At 43.4% G+C, this 15457-nt stretch overlaps 1 protein-coding gene across 18 annotated transcripts in view; it reads right to left on the minus strand.

Annotated features, from left to right (window-relative positions):
- KANSL1 (KAT8 regulatory NSL complex subunit 1) overlaps positions 1-15457 on the minus strand; it is a 174000-nt gene that overhangs the window by 74057 nt on the left and 84486 nt on the right. For 4 of the 18 annotated variants that reach the window (XM_065577382.1, XM_065577381.1, XM_065577380.1 and 1 more), the window contains one exon: positions 9715-9953. The exons of the other annotated variants lie outside the window; for them this stretch is intronic. In XM_065577382.1, the coding sequence (XP_065433454.1) occupies positions 9715-9767 (53 nt within the window). In that variant the 5' untranslated portion in view covers positions 9768-9953. The remainder of the gene's footprint in view (positions 1-9714; positions 9954-15457) is intronic. 18 annotated transcript variants of the gene reach the window in all.

The raw sequence follows: 15457 nt of genomic DNA on the forward strand, positions 1-15457 counted from the left end.
GGCTTCCAGTCATATGCCCAAGCTCCTGGACAAAACTAGTTTTTCCCATTTACATACCACCCTTTAAGCAGGACATTACTATACAATGTGAATATGGGTTGGAGAGGTTTTGGTCATTTGTACTGCTGACTTATCTTTGTCCTTCCTTCTCTCCTTATTTGCTGCGTTTCTACTGACCTTTTCTCTTCCTTCACTTACACACATTATTTTGGGTGCTTGTAAGTATTTGTATCCTGCCTCAACTGGATTTTTCTCTATATCTGAACACATGCGCACAAATACAGCTCTAGTCCCCTGACCCCATAAGCTTACAACGTAGCCTCACTCAACTCTGATTTTGCTCTACTGCCACGTTACTGGCTGTCAGGGTTATTTACGTTTTCAAGCTGTTCAGGAGGCCCTTGTCAGTAAAAATCCTGCCCTTGCATTAGGTCAGGTGAGAAGTAAACTTCACCCGGGCCTGATTTGTACCAGCTCTTAGTACTGCAGCATGCCAGTTACACTGTAACAGGTTCCAATCTGACAATCTTTATAGCCTTACTACACTGGTTCCTTCACCGCTTTCTGTTGGGTCAAGACTCATCCACATTCACTTGACAATAAGTTGGTCAGAAGGAATGCAACAGCCCCCAGGTCCAGAGCATTTGTCTGGCAACAGATACCGAGCTTATATTGACTGCTCTTCTCTCTCTCCCGCCCCCTCTCTTGGCAGCTTTAGACCTTCTCTCAGGTTTGGGTTTGTACCCAATGTGATTTCAGGCACCAAACTCCCAGCATGTGTGTTTTACTGACCAAACCATTACAAGATAGATAAACAGTAATATACTGCATGATACTACAGATCAAATCCAGGAATGGAAATGGAATACACTGTGTGTGAAATCCATTAAGGCCTTGGCTACACTGAAAACACACACACACCCCCCCCGAGCGCAGCAAGTGCAGCGCTGTAAAGTGCCAGTGTAATCAGCGCCTGCAGCGCTGCACGCTCTCTCGCAGCGCTGCACGCTATTCCGCTTGGAGAGGTGGCGTACTTGCAGTGCTGCGAGAGAGCTCTCACAGCGCTGACGGCGCGACTACACTCGCACTTCACAGCGCTGACGCGGCGGCACTGTGAATCCGCAAGTGTAGCCAAGGCCTAAATTAATCCTGCTGTGGAAGCCTTAAGACATGCATTTCCTGACCTTGTGAATGTAATTGTAGTTCTTTACAATACATAAAGATGAAACACTAAACCTTAAAAAATGTCGAGTGTCCTGTACTCAATGCCAACATTTCAATCACCTCAATTAAGCTCTGGAATTCTCATCTCACTAAAGGACAGGTCATCGGCTTCACCTCTTCAACCATGAGCCTACAAACACACATGGGCAGACCTCTGCAGAACCCCACTGAAAACGGTGTTCCACTGAATAGCAGAATCCTGCTGTGCACAGGAACTTGCAAGATCCAGGTCTGTGTTGCTATTACAGTTTTGCTGGAGACAGATTTCTCCAGGATTGGTCTAAACAAGGCAGCAGCATGTCCATTAACATTGTTACGCCCATATATTTGCAATGGGGAAAAAAAAAAATGAAAGCCGAGTGTGACATTTTCAAAAATATTTTTCGAAGACTAAAATGATGGAACACTTTTGTTTCTAATTTTTTCCTTGTCCTGACATTAAAGCAAAATTTTAAATGGAGTATTTTGCGTAGTCTCTCTCAATGAGAACTTTACAACTTCTCTCAGGCAAACTGTACTTGCAGCAGCCACAAATCAGCAACCTACGTCCCTGCAGAAGCCAGGTAGGAAAAATAGATAGCAAAACTTCACTGAAATGCTAAAAATCTTATATCAAAACTGTGCTCGAGGAATTTTTCGATCACACTTTTATTTTTACCCCTAGCTCATGCAAAGCTGGTGGTCCTTGGTGGCCATGTGCCCAGTCCAAGTTTCAAACTTCACAGTGAGACACACAAAATCTTTTTTTGGTATTGTCAAAAATAGCGAATAATGGGCTTGGGTGTATGAATATGGGCATTATAATGGAAATTGTTTTTGCAACCTTAACTACCTGCATAACAATTGCAACACTAGCTATGATAGTTTTGGCTCTAGTGCAATTCATTCTGAAGAACCCCAAAGTGCTTTACAAGCTGCAAGACAGTATGCACATCTCTGTGCCTGGTTGCTACCAACTGGCACTGCACCCCAAATGAACATGTGCATGCACACAGATTTTTGGCAAGGGAGACAGGCCAAACCTCCAACACACGCTTGTACAAAACCAGTTTCCCCACTCAGAAGCTCACTAAAAACAAAAGCTGCTTTGACACACTTAATCACTGACAGATTAAGTAGTTTTTGACATCCATGGCTAAGAACTGATTGACTAACCAACCGAAGAGTTTCAAGGAGGTATATATGTCAGCAACCAGCTCCCTAGCTGCCTCAGTCTCCTCCAGGCGCCAGCAATATAAAGTCGCCACCTCACACTTGACAGCCTGGAAAGAATTTGAGACTATATAGAGATTGCTACAAATCTGACTTTCCTGCAGTGATACAGTTGAAGCAGCAAATAGGATAGGGAGAGGAGATGCAAGAAGGAGACAAATAAATCCTTTAATTACCAATAACTGCACACCAGAGAAAAGATACAACTGCAGCACAAAATAAACAGTTGTGAAAAGCCGTTATCCTTGTTCAATAGCAGAGTCTTTTGTATGTGTGCAAACAAAACTGTTTGGTGCATGTCCTCCCACTTTGATACTGTAGAACTTCGCTGGCACAGTTCCTGGAGAACAGTGAATGGAGAATATGCAAATCATGGCTATTGTTAAAGGGGTGAATTTATTCACATTCCTGAGCAGCAGCATTCCTGGAGCATAACAATTGGTGAGGCCCTTCTGCTGAGGCGTGCACATTTTAATACTCCACAATAAATCAATATTCCTTGATAAAGAAGCCATGTTAATATTGCCAGTGCCAGGATGGCAGCTCCGAACACACAGGAGTATTAATGTGGTGCTGCTGTAGAACGGTACTTCCCTGGACTCTCTTTTAAAACAAAAAAGTTAGTTTACAGATGGCAGAAGAGACGAAACTGAGCTCCCAGGATGCTGAAGCCCTCTGCCTACCCCTCTAATAGGTACAGAATCACTTACCCTATGCAGCCCTTAATTTGTCCTGAGCAAGTTCAACAATAACCTTCATACCTGGGCATGACTACACTACAGAATACTGATGTTACAAAACTTGCAAACATCACTAACCTGCTTCAATCCTGAAGGGAGGTTCAGTTTCCCTGGCCCTTTCAATCCTTGTCCTTTTTGCCCCGTTTCCCCAATAAGGGGGCCAAGCAGTCTTCAGTGGGCACTGTCAGGTGGACAGCTGCCCAACAGGGCTTCAGATGGACCACCAACTAATTTCATATAGGTCCCAGAATAGCTAGTTTGTAATAAGTAACTTCTGATTGCTACCAATCCAAACTGCATTGAAACTAGTGATCCAGGAGTAAAAGACTCATCAACCTCTGGAGCCATCCACTCAAAGAATAAAATTTCTTATACAGTAAAAGCTGTGTTATCCGGCACTTCACCAACCAAAAGGCTCTATAAACCGGCATTTCTGATCTTCATTGAAAGTCTGGTTTATAGCCCGGTTGGTGCGGGGCCAGCAGGCTCCCTACCTGGCTCCTCTTGGCTCCCCAGAAGTGGCATGTCCCTGCTGCACCTAGGAGGAGGAACAGACACGAGGGGTTTGGAGTGCGGGAGGGGGTGCGGGACAAGGACTCTGGGAGGGTGCTTGGGCGCAGGATGCCGGATCCAAGCAACACTCACCTCGGGCAGCTCCCCACAAGCAGCGACATGTCCCTACTGCTCCTAAGCAGAGGCATGCTAGGCGGCTCTGCGTGCTCCTCCAACCAGGAGCAGTAGGGACGTGTCGCCGCTTACCAAGAGCCACCCAAGGTGAGCGCTGCCCAGAGCCGGCGCCCCACGCCCCAGCCCTAAGCCCCCTCCAACACCCGAACTCCCTCCCTCTTACTTAACCAGAATTTCTTTTAAACTTACCAGCACCCCCCCGCCCCCCCATATCCCCAAACATGTCGAATAGCAAAGCTTTTACTGTATTTTTCTCCATCTCCTTCCCCTTTCCACTGGAAGTACTAGGTCCCAATGTGCAGATAATCACATGAAAGGAAGACAGAATTAAATACTCCCAAGTCTGCCATTAGGATTTGCAATCAGTAATAAAGACTTCCCCAGAAAAACAGCAGCTGTCGGAACTTGTCACAACAGAAACAATACAGCTCCAGGCCCCTGACCTGTCCAAAACGGCTAGAGCAGGAAGGATCCAGAAAGCAGAGGTTTTTGATCCAGCACTAAGGCCCCTTTTAAGAGGGTGGGGGGAACTGCTTAATGCTACAGTGGTGGTAACAGGAGGAACGTCTTTCTTTTTTAAATGAAAAATATTTTAAAGTAACCAAGTTACTGAAGTGATAAATAAATATGATCAGTCACTCCACTGTACCAGGCAACTAGTAGGAAGAAAAGAAAGAAACAGTTGTAAAACTCCACCATCCTTTTAAGGAACAAATGCTAAAGAGGATGAACATCCAAGTTTCTTCCTCATTTTTCATGAAGCACACGTAAGATAGAGGTCAGCGCTCAAACATTTTGAACTCTGCGGGTATTGACAGTGTATTATGGGTCTTAAAATAAAACAGATGCACTACAGCAGGTTTCCTGCAGGACTGTGTAAGTTTCATTCTGAAATACTGAACGACCCTCTCAGCCTCTTTCTCCCACCCAAAAATATATTAACTAAGGACTTTGGAGGGAAGGAGAAGGCGTTTCAACCAAATATTTGAATATTCAGGAATATGGCATTTAAATTGAAATCCACAAAGGCAACTCTGAATCGTCAGTGTCGTGAATGTGTTTAGATTCTGTCAGGAGGAATTTATGGCCAGCCTTTGAACTACAGAGCAAATCTACAAGATGCCACTGTCTCTGCTTGCTGCTCCTTTCTATATGCAGCTTTCTGGTTAAATCACTCCAATGTAGAATCTCAGGAGGAGAAAATGAGCTACTAGAAAAACACTGTGGAAGTGCAGGCAGAAACCTGGAAGGATTTCCGATGAATGAGAAGCTAAGTATTAATTACTTCAAGTGGCAACCCTATGGAAGTACATGGTTGGGGTGGGGGATTTATAGATCAATTTTATGACATGTTAACTGTAAACACAGGGTTGCTGATGTGAATTCTTCAATAATGGCACCAGTGCCTCCAAACCTTCTGCTCCTGAGGGGAGAGATGAACATTCGAACTGTTTAGTACCAAGTACACATGTTCAAGGATGTTTCACTGGAGAAGGAGAGGGAGGTAGAAAGCCGCACGCATGTGCGGGCCTGCATCTTATGCCCACTCAATCATGAAACTGCCCTGATTTCCTTGCCTTCGATCTGCTTGTGTCGCTTCAGTGCTGAAGTAAAAATGAGAACAGAGTTTTAGCTTGAAGCACAGGGCGGTCATTTTCAGTAAGGCTCAATGAAATATTCCAATACTAATCTGTGTAGTACAAAGCCCAAGAAAAACAAAATTACTCCATAAGGTAACGTAGAAGCAGCAGCAAGAAATCTGCCTCGCAAAGGGCTAGGATAGTGGTGGTGGAGGAAAGGGCTAGTTATGTTATTTCAGATTAGGGTTAGTGAAGGCTATTATTTTGCAAAGGGTCCCTTTAACAGTTAGCAAGAGCTTTCAGTCTCAGCTTGGTGTCAGAGTCTAGCTTTAAGATTATATTCCTTCTCCCTCCACCCCCAAACTTTGTTCAAAGCAATGGGAGCACCAGATTCTTTAGGATAAAGAAGGGCTTTCCTAAGCACTATACCCAGATGTACAGATTCTTTTCTTAACCTGTGCATTATATAATTGTTTAACTTTTGACATGCATCTCAGTCCCATGAGGGTCCTTTTCACTCCACCCACCTTTGTACCCAGAACTATCGGAAGAACGAGAGTTTAAGATACTGTACACACACACACAAAATCCCACTCCACCACTGTAAGTCACCCAGCAGCCTCTGATCACCTCCTTACTCTAAAAAGTCCTAGACAAAGGATAAAATACACCATGATAACAGTGAAGGTCATTTAGTCTAGGGAAAGGGGTAGGCATGCTTTTCTGGCACTGTTCCAAGGAAGCTTTCATTTCCCAGCCCAAACCATTGTTAAAGCTAACATATTGCAAATATAGTAAATGCTTCTGACTCCCCAGAAAATGGGGTGTAAGAGTCGTGACAGAAAGGTGTAACAGCATTCTTACTAAACCTGCTAGTCAAGGCAGCAGTATAAAGAAGTACAGAGAGAACGGTGGTAAGGGCAGGGGGAGGAGGGAGGAGATGGGAATGGGATTACATGGAAAAAACAGAAGCTTTTGTGTGAATAGTGCTGTATTCAGTTTTGCCGGAGGCTGGAAGGGAAAAAAAAAAAAAAACACAACACATGGCAGAAACAGAACATTTAGGAGGTGCTGGTGATGGGAGCCTGTTTTTGTCACCTAATTGGGGACAAATAATGTTAAAAACAGAAGATCAGAAGACATAAATTAAGAAATTAGCAATTACACTCCATAGTGAGGTAAGCAGAAAGGCTTCCTGGCACTAGATCAATTAGGAGAAGTGGATCAGAGAAGCTACATTAGAGTAACTGGAATATTTGCTGGGCTAGTAACCTGGGTGACAAAAGCAGAGATGAATTTTGGTCAGAGTTTTCTGTCCTGGAAGAGGCACGGTGGACTGGCATAATATACAAACTCTATGGAAACGCCCAGTATAGGAGGAGCAGAGGACCAAAAAATCTATAGACATGAATGTGTCAGTGGAAAGGAGGGTGGGGGAGAGCTAAGAGCAGTAAACCTAGTAGAAAGTTTTCCAACAAATAGAGGCACAACTTTTGAAGTGCAAGACTGTTAGTTAGAATGTGGGACTCAAACATACAAGATCGAAAGACAGACACTGTGATACCACCACTGTCCAAGAAAGGAGTAACCCCCACGACCAGGTTGCAGAATCTTCAGAAAAAAACCACCATAGGTACCAATGATGTGTGTCTATTTTTTTAAATAATGAACCTTATTTTTCATATGCATCTCCCCTTTGATTTGGGAAACATGGGGCAGATTGAAGTGTGTGTGTTTTTTTTTTTTTAAATAGAGATATCCTATCTCCTAGAACTGGAAGGGACCTTGAAAGGTCTTCGAGTCCAGCCCCCTGCCTTCACTAGCAGGACCAAGTGCTGATTTTTGCCCCAGATCCCTAAGTGGCCCCCTCAAGGATTGAACCCACAACCCTGGGTTTAACAGGCCAATGGTTGAACCACTGAGCTATCTATTTGCCAACCCTGTATATTATTTATCTGTGTATACTGACCTCATCTCTACTAACTCCCTATAATGCATTTTATTGAAGAGTAGGACGGGGAGAATGACCACTAGGTCCTAACAGGTCTTTTCCCATTTCTAAATTTCTATGATTAAGAAAGGTCATTGAAGTCAATGGGAGCTTCTGGGTCCTCAAAGTTTCTTAAAACCAAGACACTTCTTTAGATGCTGGTATATTAAATTTAGGGCATCTAACTTTAGGTTCCCACTTTTGAAAGTTCTTGCCCTAGATTAAAAGCTGTACAAGGTGCTCTTGCTCAGCCATCCTGGTGGGTGCAAGTAAACAATATGCTTTTTAATATGGCTAAATGTAAATGTATACATCTAAGAACAAAGAACATAGGCCATACTTACATGATGGGGAACCCTATGTGAAAGCTCATGGATAATCAGTTCCACGAGCCCACAGGATGACGCTGTGGCCTAGAGGGCTAATGTGATCCTGGGATGCATAAACAGTGGAAACTCAAGTAGAAGTAGAGAGGCTATTTTAACCTGTATATTTGGTATTGATGCAGCGGCCGCTGCTGCTGAAATACTATGTCTAGCTCTGGTGCCCACAATTCAAGAAGGATGTTGATACACTCAAGAGGGTTCACAGAAGCTCCATGAGACTGAGTAAAGTAGTTTACCACTATAAGGCATGTTTTCTAATCAAAGAGCTCAATCTATGTAAGCTTTTTAAAAAGAAGGTTATGGAGTGACTTGACTACAATCTGTAAGTATCTACATGGGGAACAAATATTTAATAATGGGTTCTTTAATCTAGCAGAGAAATGCATAACATGCTCCAATGACTGGAAGTTGAAGCTCGACAAATACAGACGAGAAATAAGGTGTAAATTTCTAACAGTGGAGGTAATTAACTACTGTAACAATTTACCAAGGGTCATGGTGGAGTCTCCATCACTATTTTTAAATCAAAACTGGATGTTGTTCTAAAAGATACACTTTAGGAATTACTTTAGGGAAGTTCTATAGTCTATGTTATACAGGAAGTCAGACAAGATGATCACAAAGGTCCCTTCTGGCCCTAGAATGTATGAATCTATGAGAAGTGCCCCCTCACAGTAACCAGACTGGAATGTTAGTGGGAGCAAGGGGTGCAGTTTGAACCCGAGTGCTTTCCTTAATGGAACTGCTCATTCAAGTACGTGCTCACCAAGGAGTGTAAGATGTACATGATCCGACCTTACCATACATCTACACTGCAGCTGGGACCTTGCTTCCCAGTCAATGCAAGGTAGACAAACTTGCCGGTTGAGCTTGTGTTGGCCTGCTAAATAAGAATGGAAGTGTGGACACTGCTGCATGGGCTAGTCAACAAGCCCACCTGACCCCCTGGGTCTAAGCCTGAGTGGCTAGCCTGAGCCAGTGTCCACACTGCTACTTTTCTACCTGGGTTGGGAGGCAAACTCCCTGCTCCAGTGTACACATACCCTAAAGAGAAGGCAAACATTTCAGGTGAGAAACGAGGTATGGGGTGTCTGCCAGGGTGAACATTAATAGTAATAAAGTGGAACAGAAGTCATCATTACAAACCAGCCTTCTTGAAGGTAAGGCTCAGCAGAGGTCAATAACTGAATCATCAGACTGAATTGTTTCCCACACCACCACAAGCAAAGTTGCATTTTGGTACAAGAACAAGACACACTGGTAGTGAGAGGAGAATGTGTGTCTGGGCATGGCTGAGGAGAGAAATCTTGCACTGCTATTGCCTGTACTATATCTACCCTTTGGACAGAGAACTTCAGTCTCCACGGCTGTCAGGCGGACATCTTTCAATAGCACAAAATTCACTGTAAAAGAAGAAAGAAGGAACCCCCAAGTATTCGGGTTCAAAGGAGACCATAGCTATTCACTGTGAGCTGACAGAGGCTTTAATGTTTACTTACTTGGCTGAAGAGACTATCTTTAAGTTTAGAATATGGGGTAGGTAATTCAAACCCATAGACAATGTTCATGCCTTGGAAGAGGGGGATAGTGCAGTTTGAAAAAAATCTTCAGAGCTCCCTCGCATTTTCAGGGCGAAAAGCCATTCCACTGTGATATAACACTAGCTAAATGCAAAGTGCCTACGTTGCAAACTGCTGCTATCTGCTGAGTAGGACAATGCTTTGCAAACTACCACCAGAGCCTAAATATTGGGAACATGTCACCTATCCTATGTCCCCACCCATACAGTGTCCTCAAAGTCATATGTCCCAGCAGTGGCAGTTTGTTGGCTAACTGCCTAACTGCCTATGCTGCTGCATGTTTTCTGGCAGCAATTTCAGACGCAGCATCCATACCAATAAATGGAAGAGTCAGGGCATGCCAAATACATGCAGCCACACTGTGCCATTCAGATGTATGTAGTAGGGCAGTCCTGAAGTGATGTGGATAACCATGTTGGCATTTAGATGGCTGTAAAGTAGGCTTCAAAGATAACACCCATCAAGAAACACATGAGAGTGGGTAGCTGACACATCTGAGGTTTCCATTTCAGTTTGGCTGCAGATTCAGGACACAAAGGTTTCTTCAGTCAAAGCTACAGCCATAAAGAAAAATCAGAAACTTTAAATAAAGAATTAGATTTCAACAGCAAAATGCATAGGAAGCCTCAACCTTCGCAATATCTATTGTGAGGTTAAAACTTGAATTCTTGGAAACACAGTTCTGAGCAGAGATACTTTGAACAATTAGTATTTATAGTCCTTTACATCTTCGATACTCTGAACATTTTAGCAGGTTTTTTTTTTTTAAACCAGCTCTGCTTAATGTCTAAATAACTTGGAAATTTCAAATTTCCAAAAAACATTTCAACCAGCTCTTTTGAACAGTCTGCTCTTACAAGTCTCTTTCACACTTAGTTTCAGCTTAGAACAGGTTCTTATAATGTAGTAAGAAATGCAATTTTGTTTAATTTATTTATTTTGAAACTATACTACTGGATAGGCTGCCCCCAAAATCTTAGGGGACACTTCACACTTGGCTAGATTGCACACTAAGTTAGATATTAATCTTTCACTCAGCTCTGCTAATGCGCCTCAATTCTTACCAAGACACCCCACCCACCCACAAGGTCCACTCCAGCAGAGGCCCCCAACCATGTTAGATTGGGTAGACTTTTTCAGAAAGGGAACAAAATGGTCCACAGGTGAATTAATCAGACCAAACTAAATTTCACTTGCGGCCTTTGATACCAGGTTTGCAGCATCAACGATTTTTGCATTATTCCACTGACCCACAGAAGCGACCTCTTTCCCCTCTAATTTTCCACACCTTCTATGAGAATTTCAAGACACTGGTTTGAGTTTAAGGGTCAGGTTCCATTTAGTCCTGTTTTACAGTGTAAAATGTAGCCCGAGTGCTGGTCTAGAAGTAAGTCTAAAACCACAATTAGCAAAAAATTAATTCAGATCCAGTCTGTAGACTACAAAACAACAAAAAAAATCTCAAAATGCAGCAATGTGGAGTTCAATTAGCAATCACAATAAGGTATGGGTAATTAATTTCACTATCTTTTCATTTGCCCATATACAGAATTGTGAATCAGGGCCACCTGTGCACCAAATTCTATACGGACGTACAAGACAATGATTACATCTCCCCCAATCTGGTTGAAATTCACTAACCCTGATCATTCTTTGAATCACTGTAATTGGCTTGAGAGTAAACAGGCCTGCCGGCAACCGAGCAAAAGTGGGGCTATTTGAAGAGATGTTGGGAACAAAGCATATGTAGCAGCCTCCAAACAAGTACTTAAACTAAACAAAGAAATTCAATTTACTGTGAACCTGGAGCATACATATCCACACCAGAATCATCACTTGTGGCTTTGTCCACTTCAGGAACCAGTTTAAAAAATATATACATACACATACACACACACACACCACTACCTCCAACACACATTCCTCAATGGACTGTCTACAGTTTAGTTTTCAATCTTTTATTTCTCCATTGATAGAGCATCAGCCTCGTCTGTATCCCATCACACATTTCGAGACATTTGATGCTAGAGCCTCTCCACAGCTCGTTGTCCAAAGCAGATTCTCTATATGGTGTCTGCCTCACCCAGTCTGGAGCACAAAGTCTCAGGCTCTCCTACCCAAAAGTATGCCTAACACTAGAGACCTATTAATCCCTCCCTACATAGGATCTAAAAATTAACAGGAAAATATTAAATTTAAGGTATAAGAACACTAAAGTGAAGGCAGCATAAAACAAGGCATCTGTGTCCAAATCCCACATCCAGCTGGGTGTTTCTGCACTTAGAACTTGCCATAAACTGAAGGACTGTCTTAGCAACCCCTCAATTCTCTGTAGTAACTCAGAATGCTCTCCCCCCCGCGATCTAATGTCGCAACTCTGGCCACTGGTGGTATTTGCTACTAGCAGTTGCAGATAGACCACATGCCGCTGTAGGCAGTCTTATCATACCATCCTCTCCATAAATTTAACAAGGTCAGTCTTGAAGTCAGTCAGGATTTTTGTCCCCACTGCTCCCGTTGGAAGACTGCTCCAGAACTTCACTCCTCTGATGGAGAAGAAAATCTAATTTCAAGCCTCAACATGTTGATGGCCAGAAGCTTTTCTATGGGAGAGCCAAAAAGGTAAGCCTAAAAGATTAAAACAGTAATAATATGCTGCACTTCTATAACATCTTTTACTTCTAAAATAGTAAAAATCATTGAGATGGGGTGAAATTTGGAGCCCCCATAACTACTATACTTTGGGAGAAATAAGGCTTTGGCAGCCTGGCCGACACAGGAAACGATGCAGTTTAAGGCTACAGGGGTGAACGTGTGACATAAAAACCATCAAGGAGACTAGGTGCTATACAGCACTGGTATATATCATCTCCTCCTCTTTGGTGGGGGGGGATCCTCATATACTCCAGAGACTTACTACACTGTTTACCTTTTTTTTAGTGCAATCTTTCACTTTTGCTATTTCAAAAGGGCAAAGCTCCAATTAATGAGTTTGGCATTAAAGATGGACATCCCAAAAGCTTCATAAACAGCTACAATTCTACAGTCCTTTGAAGGATAAAGAAAAGGAATTCAAACCAATTCCAGGATAGCTCTGCAGTTAAGAAGGCACAAGATGAGAAGAGCATTCTAATTCTCTGCTCTGCCACTGCTCATTGCATGATCCTGAACATGTCACTTCATCTCTGAATCTTAGTTTCCCCAGCAGTAATAAGGGGATAGGTAACACTTACTTTGCAGGGGTAGCTGTTCTCTACTATCTTTCATCTAGCACTCAAAGCGTTGCTTAAATGTTAATGAATTTAGATCCACAAAGTATTTCCATCATTACTATTAATCTAAATATTGTACATGTCTGAAAGTCTCCCTCTGAGTTGAGCACATCCTCACAACTAGAGCGGGTGTCAGGCTATAGGTCTGAACACACACAGCAGAGTGGGGGTTTCACATCATGTCAGAACTGCTCATAAGGCTGCACTCTCAAACTACAAAGGTCAAAGCTTGCAGGTAACGACACTTCTTATGAAGCATAAAATATTAACAGGAACTGAAATAAGGTTGAGAAAATTCATTTGATTTAATCTTGTTACTCCCCACCACTCTTTTCTCATCTAGCAAAATGACACAATCCACAGCTAATAGTAACTGGTAGGCAAAAGCTATTATTTGAGCTTATTACAAGAGGAGTCCTCTCTTCAAAATTTAAAGGGTTAGGAATGTTCAGGCATTCTTGCATTCGGATTGGCTATATGGTCCCAGTTGCTTTATAATCTCCCCCCCCCCCCCCCCCCCAGGTTCTTCCAGAGACACTCCAGCCCTCCTTAGTCTGCAAGACGAGGGGGAGGACACTTTGTTCAGTGCTCTTCATTGTCCCCTTGTGATCCTTTTCTTCCTTCCATGTCAGAAGAAAAAAAAAAAAATCTATAGTTAGCCCTCCCCCTTAGTAAGCTTGCATATATATCTGTCAGCATGTCTGATCTGCTACGGAAAATTTATGACCTGAGCTACAATGGCCTGGACCCAACAATTTAATCTCCCATTCCCACTGCCCCTCCCCCCCCCCCCCCCGCCAAAAAAACCCCACAAACCCTCCCTCCCTCCACACACAAACAACATCTCTAATTTCAGACAGCAACCTTGCCTGCTTGTGCTTCAAACACTGGACAACCAGCAGTCATAAAAAGGAAACTACAAAATTCCCTAGATCTCCTTAGGGAGACAGCCTAGGTACAGGAACTCAGATAAGCTTCCTAAAGTCTGCAACCCTTTCAGAACCAGCTGTGTTGAAACAACACTTTAATTATGGGAAGCTGTATTAAATATCCAGTGTGACAGGAGAGAGAGTCTGTGTCTCTCTCACTCACTCAAAAATAGCCCAAAACTCAAATCCAACTTGAACTAAAGCCCTGTTCCCCACTGCAAGGTCAGAAGGTTGAAACAGGACTGAATTCTCACCTATTCTTAATACAATGTAAGCACGGTGTAATAGTGGTGAAGCAGGTAGAAAGGGGTGAAGGAAAGGAAAAATGACTAAGCAGAACTGAAAAATTTAACAATGCATGACAGGCCAGCAGAGGCAGCGGGGGCCAGGGGCAATGGGGGGTGAGCCCCGCAGCTGGGGGTTGGAGCCACATGGCCAGAGCCTGCTCCCCACCACTCCAGAGCTGGAGCTCAACCCCACATCCCCAGGAAGGTAGGAAACTCGCTAGCTGCCTCCTCCTCCAGCATTTCTTTCTCCAAATGGGGGCAGGGAGGGACCACTGCTTTGCCGCCCCCGCCCCCGCCACCCCCACTCCCACTCCCACACACACACACAGGAAGAAAGAGAATGAGTGTTAGCAGGACCATCAGTGTTTGACTAGGGATCTTTGATGGGGAAGAAATTGCTTTAGCAGCATGAACCCCCAGGAAGCGGATCAGAAAAGGGGAAACTGATCCAGTGGTTAAGGACTTTGTTGTTGTTGATCACTTTAGAGGATGCAATAGGGAAAGGCAAAGCAAAGGCAGGGGATGGGGATTAGGCATTTCTACAAAGAAGGAAATGCAGAAAGAAGAGTAGGTGGTTTTAAGGAAGACAAAGAATTAACCAAAGGGCAGAAACAAGTGATCCAAAAAAGGTGGCTATACTTCTACTTCTGAGTGCCAGCTGTATGGGCCAATATGATGCAGATCTCTTTGTTTGTGCTAGCCTAGACAATTATGATACATATCCAAAGGATTTTGAAAACCTTCCTCCCTAACCCCTCCTGTTGTGGGAGCTGGGGCAGGAAGGAGCCACTGAAGAAAAATTGCAGAAATGCTTATTGCGGCTCACCTGAAGAGCTTAGGAACCACGCGTTAAGTAGTAAAATCAGCGTTTCTTAAATGAAGTTTCAATTCTGAGACCTAGTGAAACCTTACTACGGTTTGCAAACTACCCCCCTCCTCTCTGATAAATTTTACAACTGATCATCAAGGAGAACAACAGAGATCATACTGAAGGTAAGGACCCAGCATAAATCTTCCCAACATACACCAGATTTCATATCTAAGTCCATGCTTTAGTACAGTACCTTGGAAGACACTTTCTACGACTAGTGTTGGAAGCTAACTACTTTTCAGGGATGTGTATTGGAGACAAGAACAAGAAACATATGAAAGCAGCAGAGAATGGGGGAAGAAGTGCAGTATAAGACATGACTCCGCCACTGTGGCACAAGAGAGGGAACCTACAACTCCCATATTTTACTCCCTTTCTCCTAAACCCACTTTAGAGAGCTGCTGCTGCAGCTGGCTAAAATTCTGAATCCAAATGTGAAAAGACAGAGCCAGCTGACCTGATGAAAGACTGAGGTGATTGGCTTCCTCTGCCTGGCTAACAGGTGTGGACTCTGAACCTGAACTCCCCCTCACACCACACATTTCTGGGACAATGAAATCACTGTCCAAAGCTTCAAAAAGAAAAATGCCTCTCTGTGAAAGCAAAGGCCCACAAGCACTGCTACTAAATATAATCCCTCCCCCCAAAACAGGAACATACAAAGCCCAACCTCCAGACAGACTGCCATCACATCCCCTT

This window comes from Chrysemys picta, chromosome 24, assembly GCF_011386835.1.
Source record: "Chrysemys picta bellii isolate R12L10 chromosome 24, ASM1138683v2, whole genome shotgun sequence".
Classification (NCBI taxonomy): Eukaryota; Metazoa; Chordata; order Testudines; family Emydidae; genus Chrysemys; species Chrysemys picta.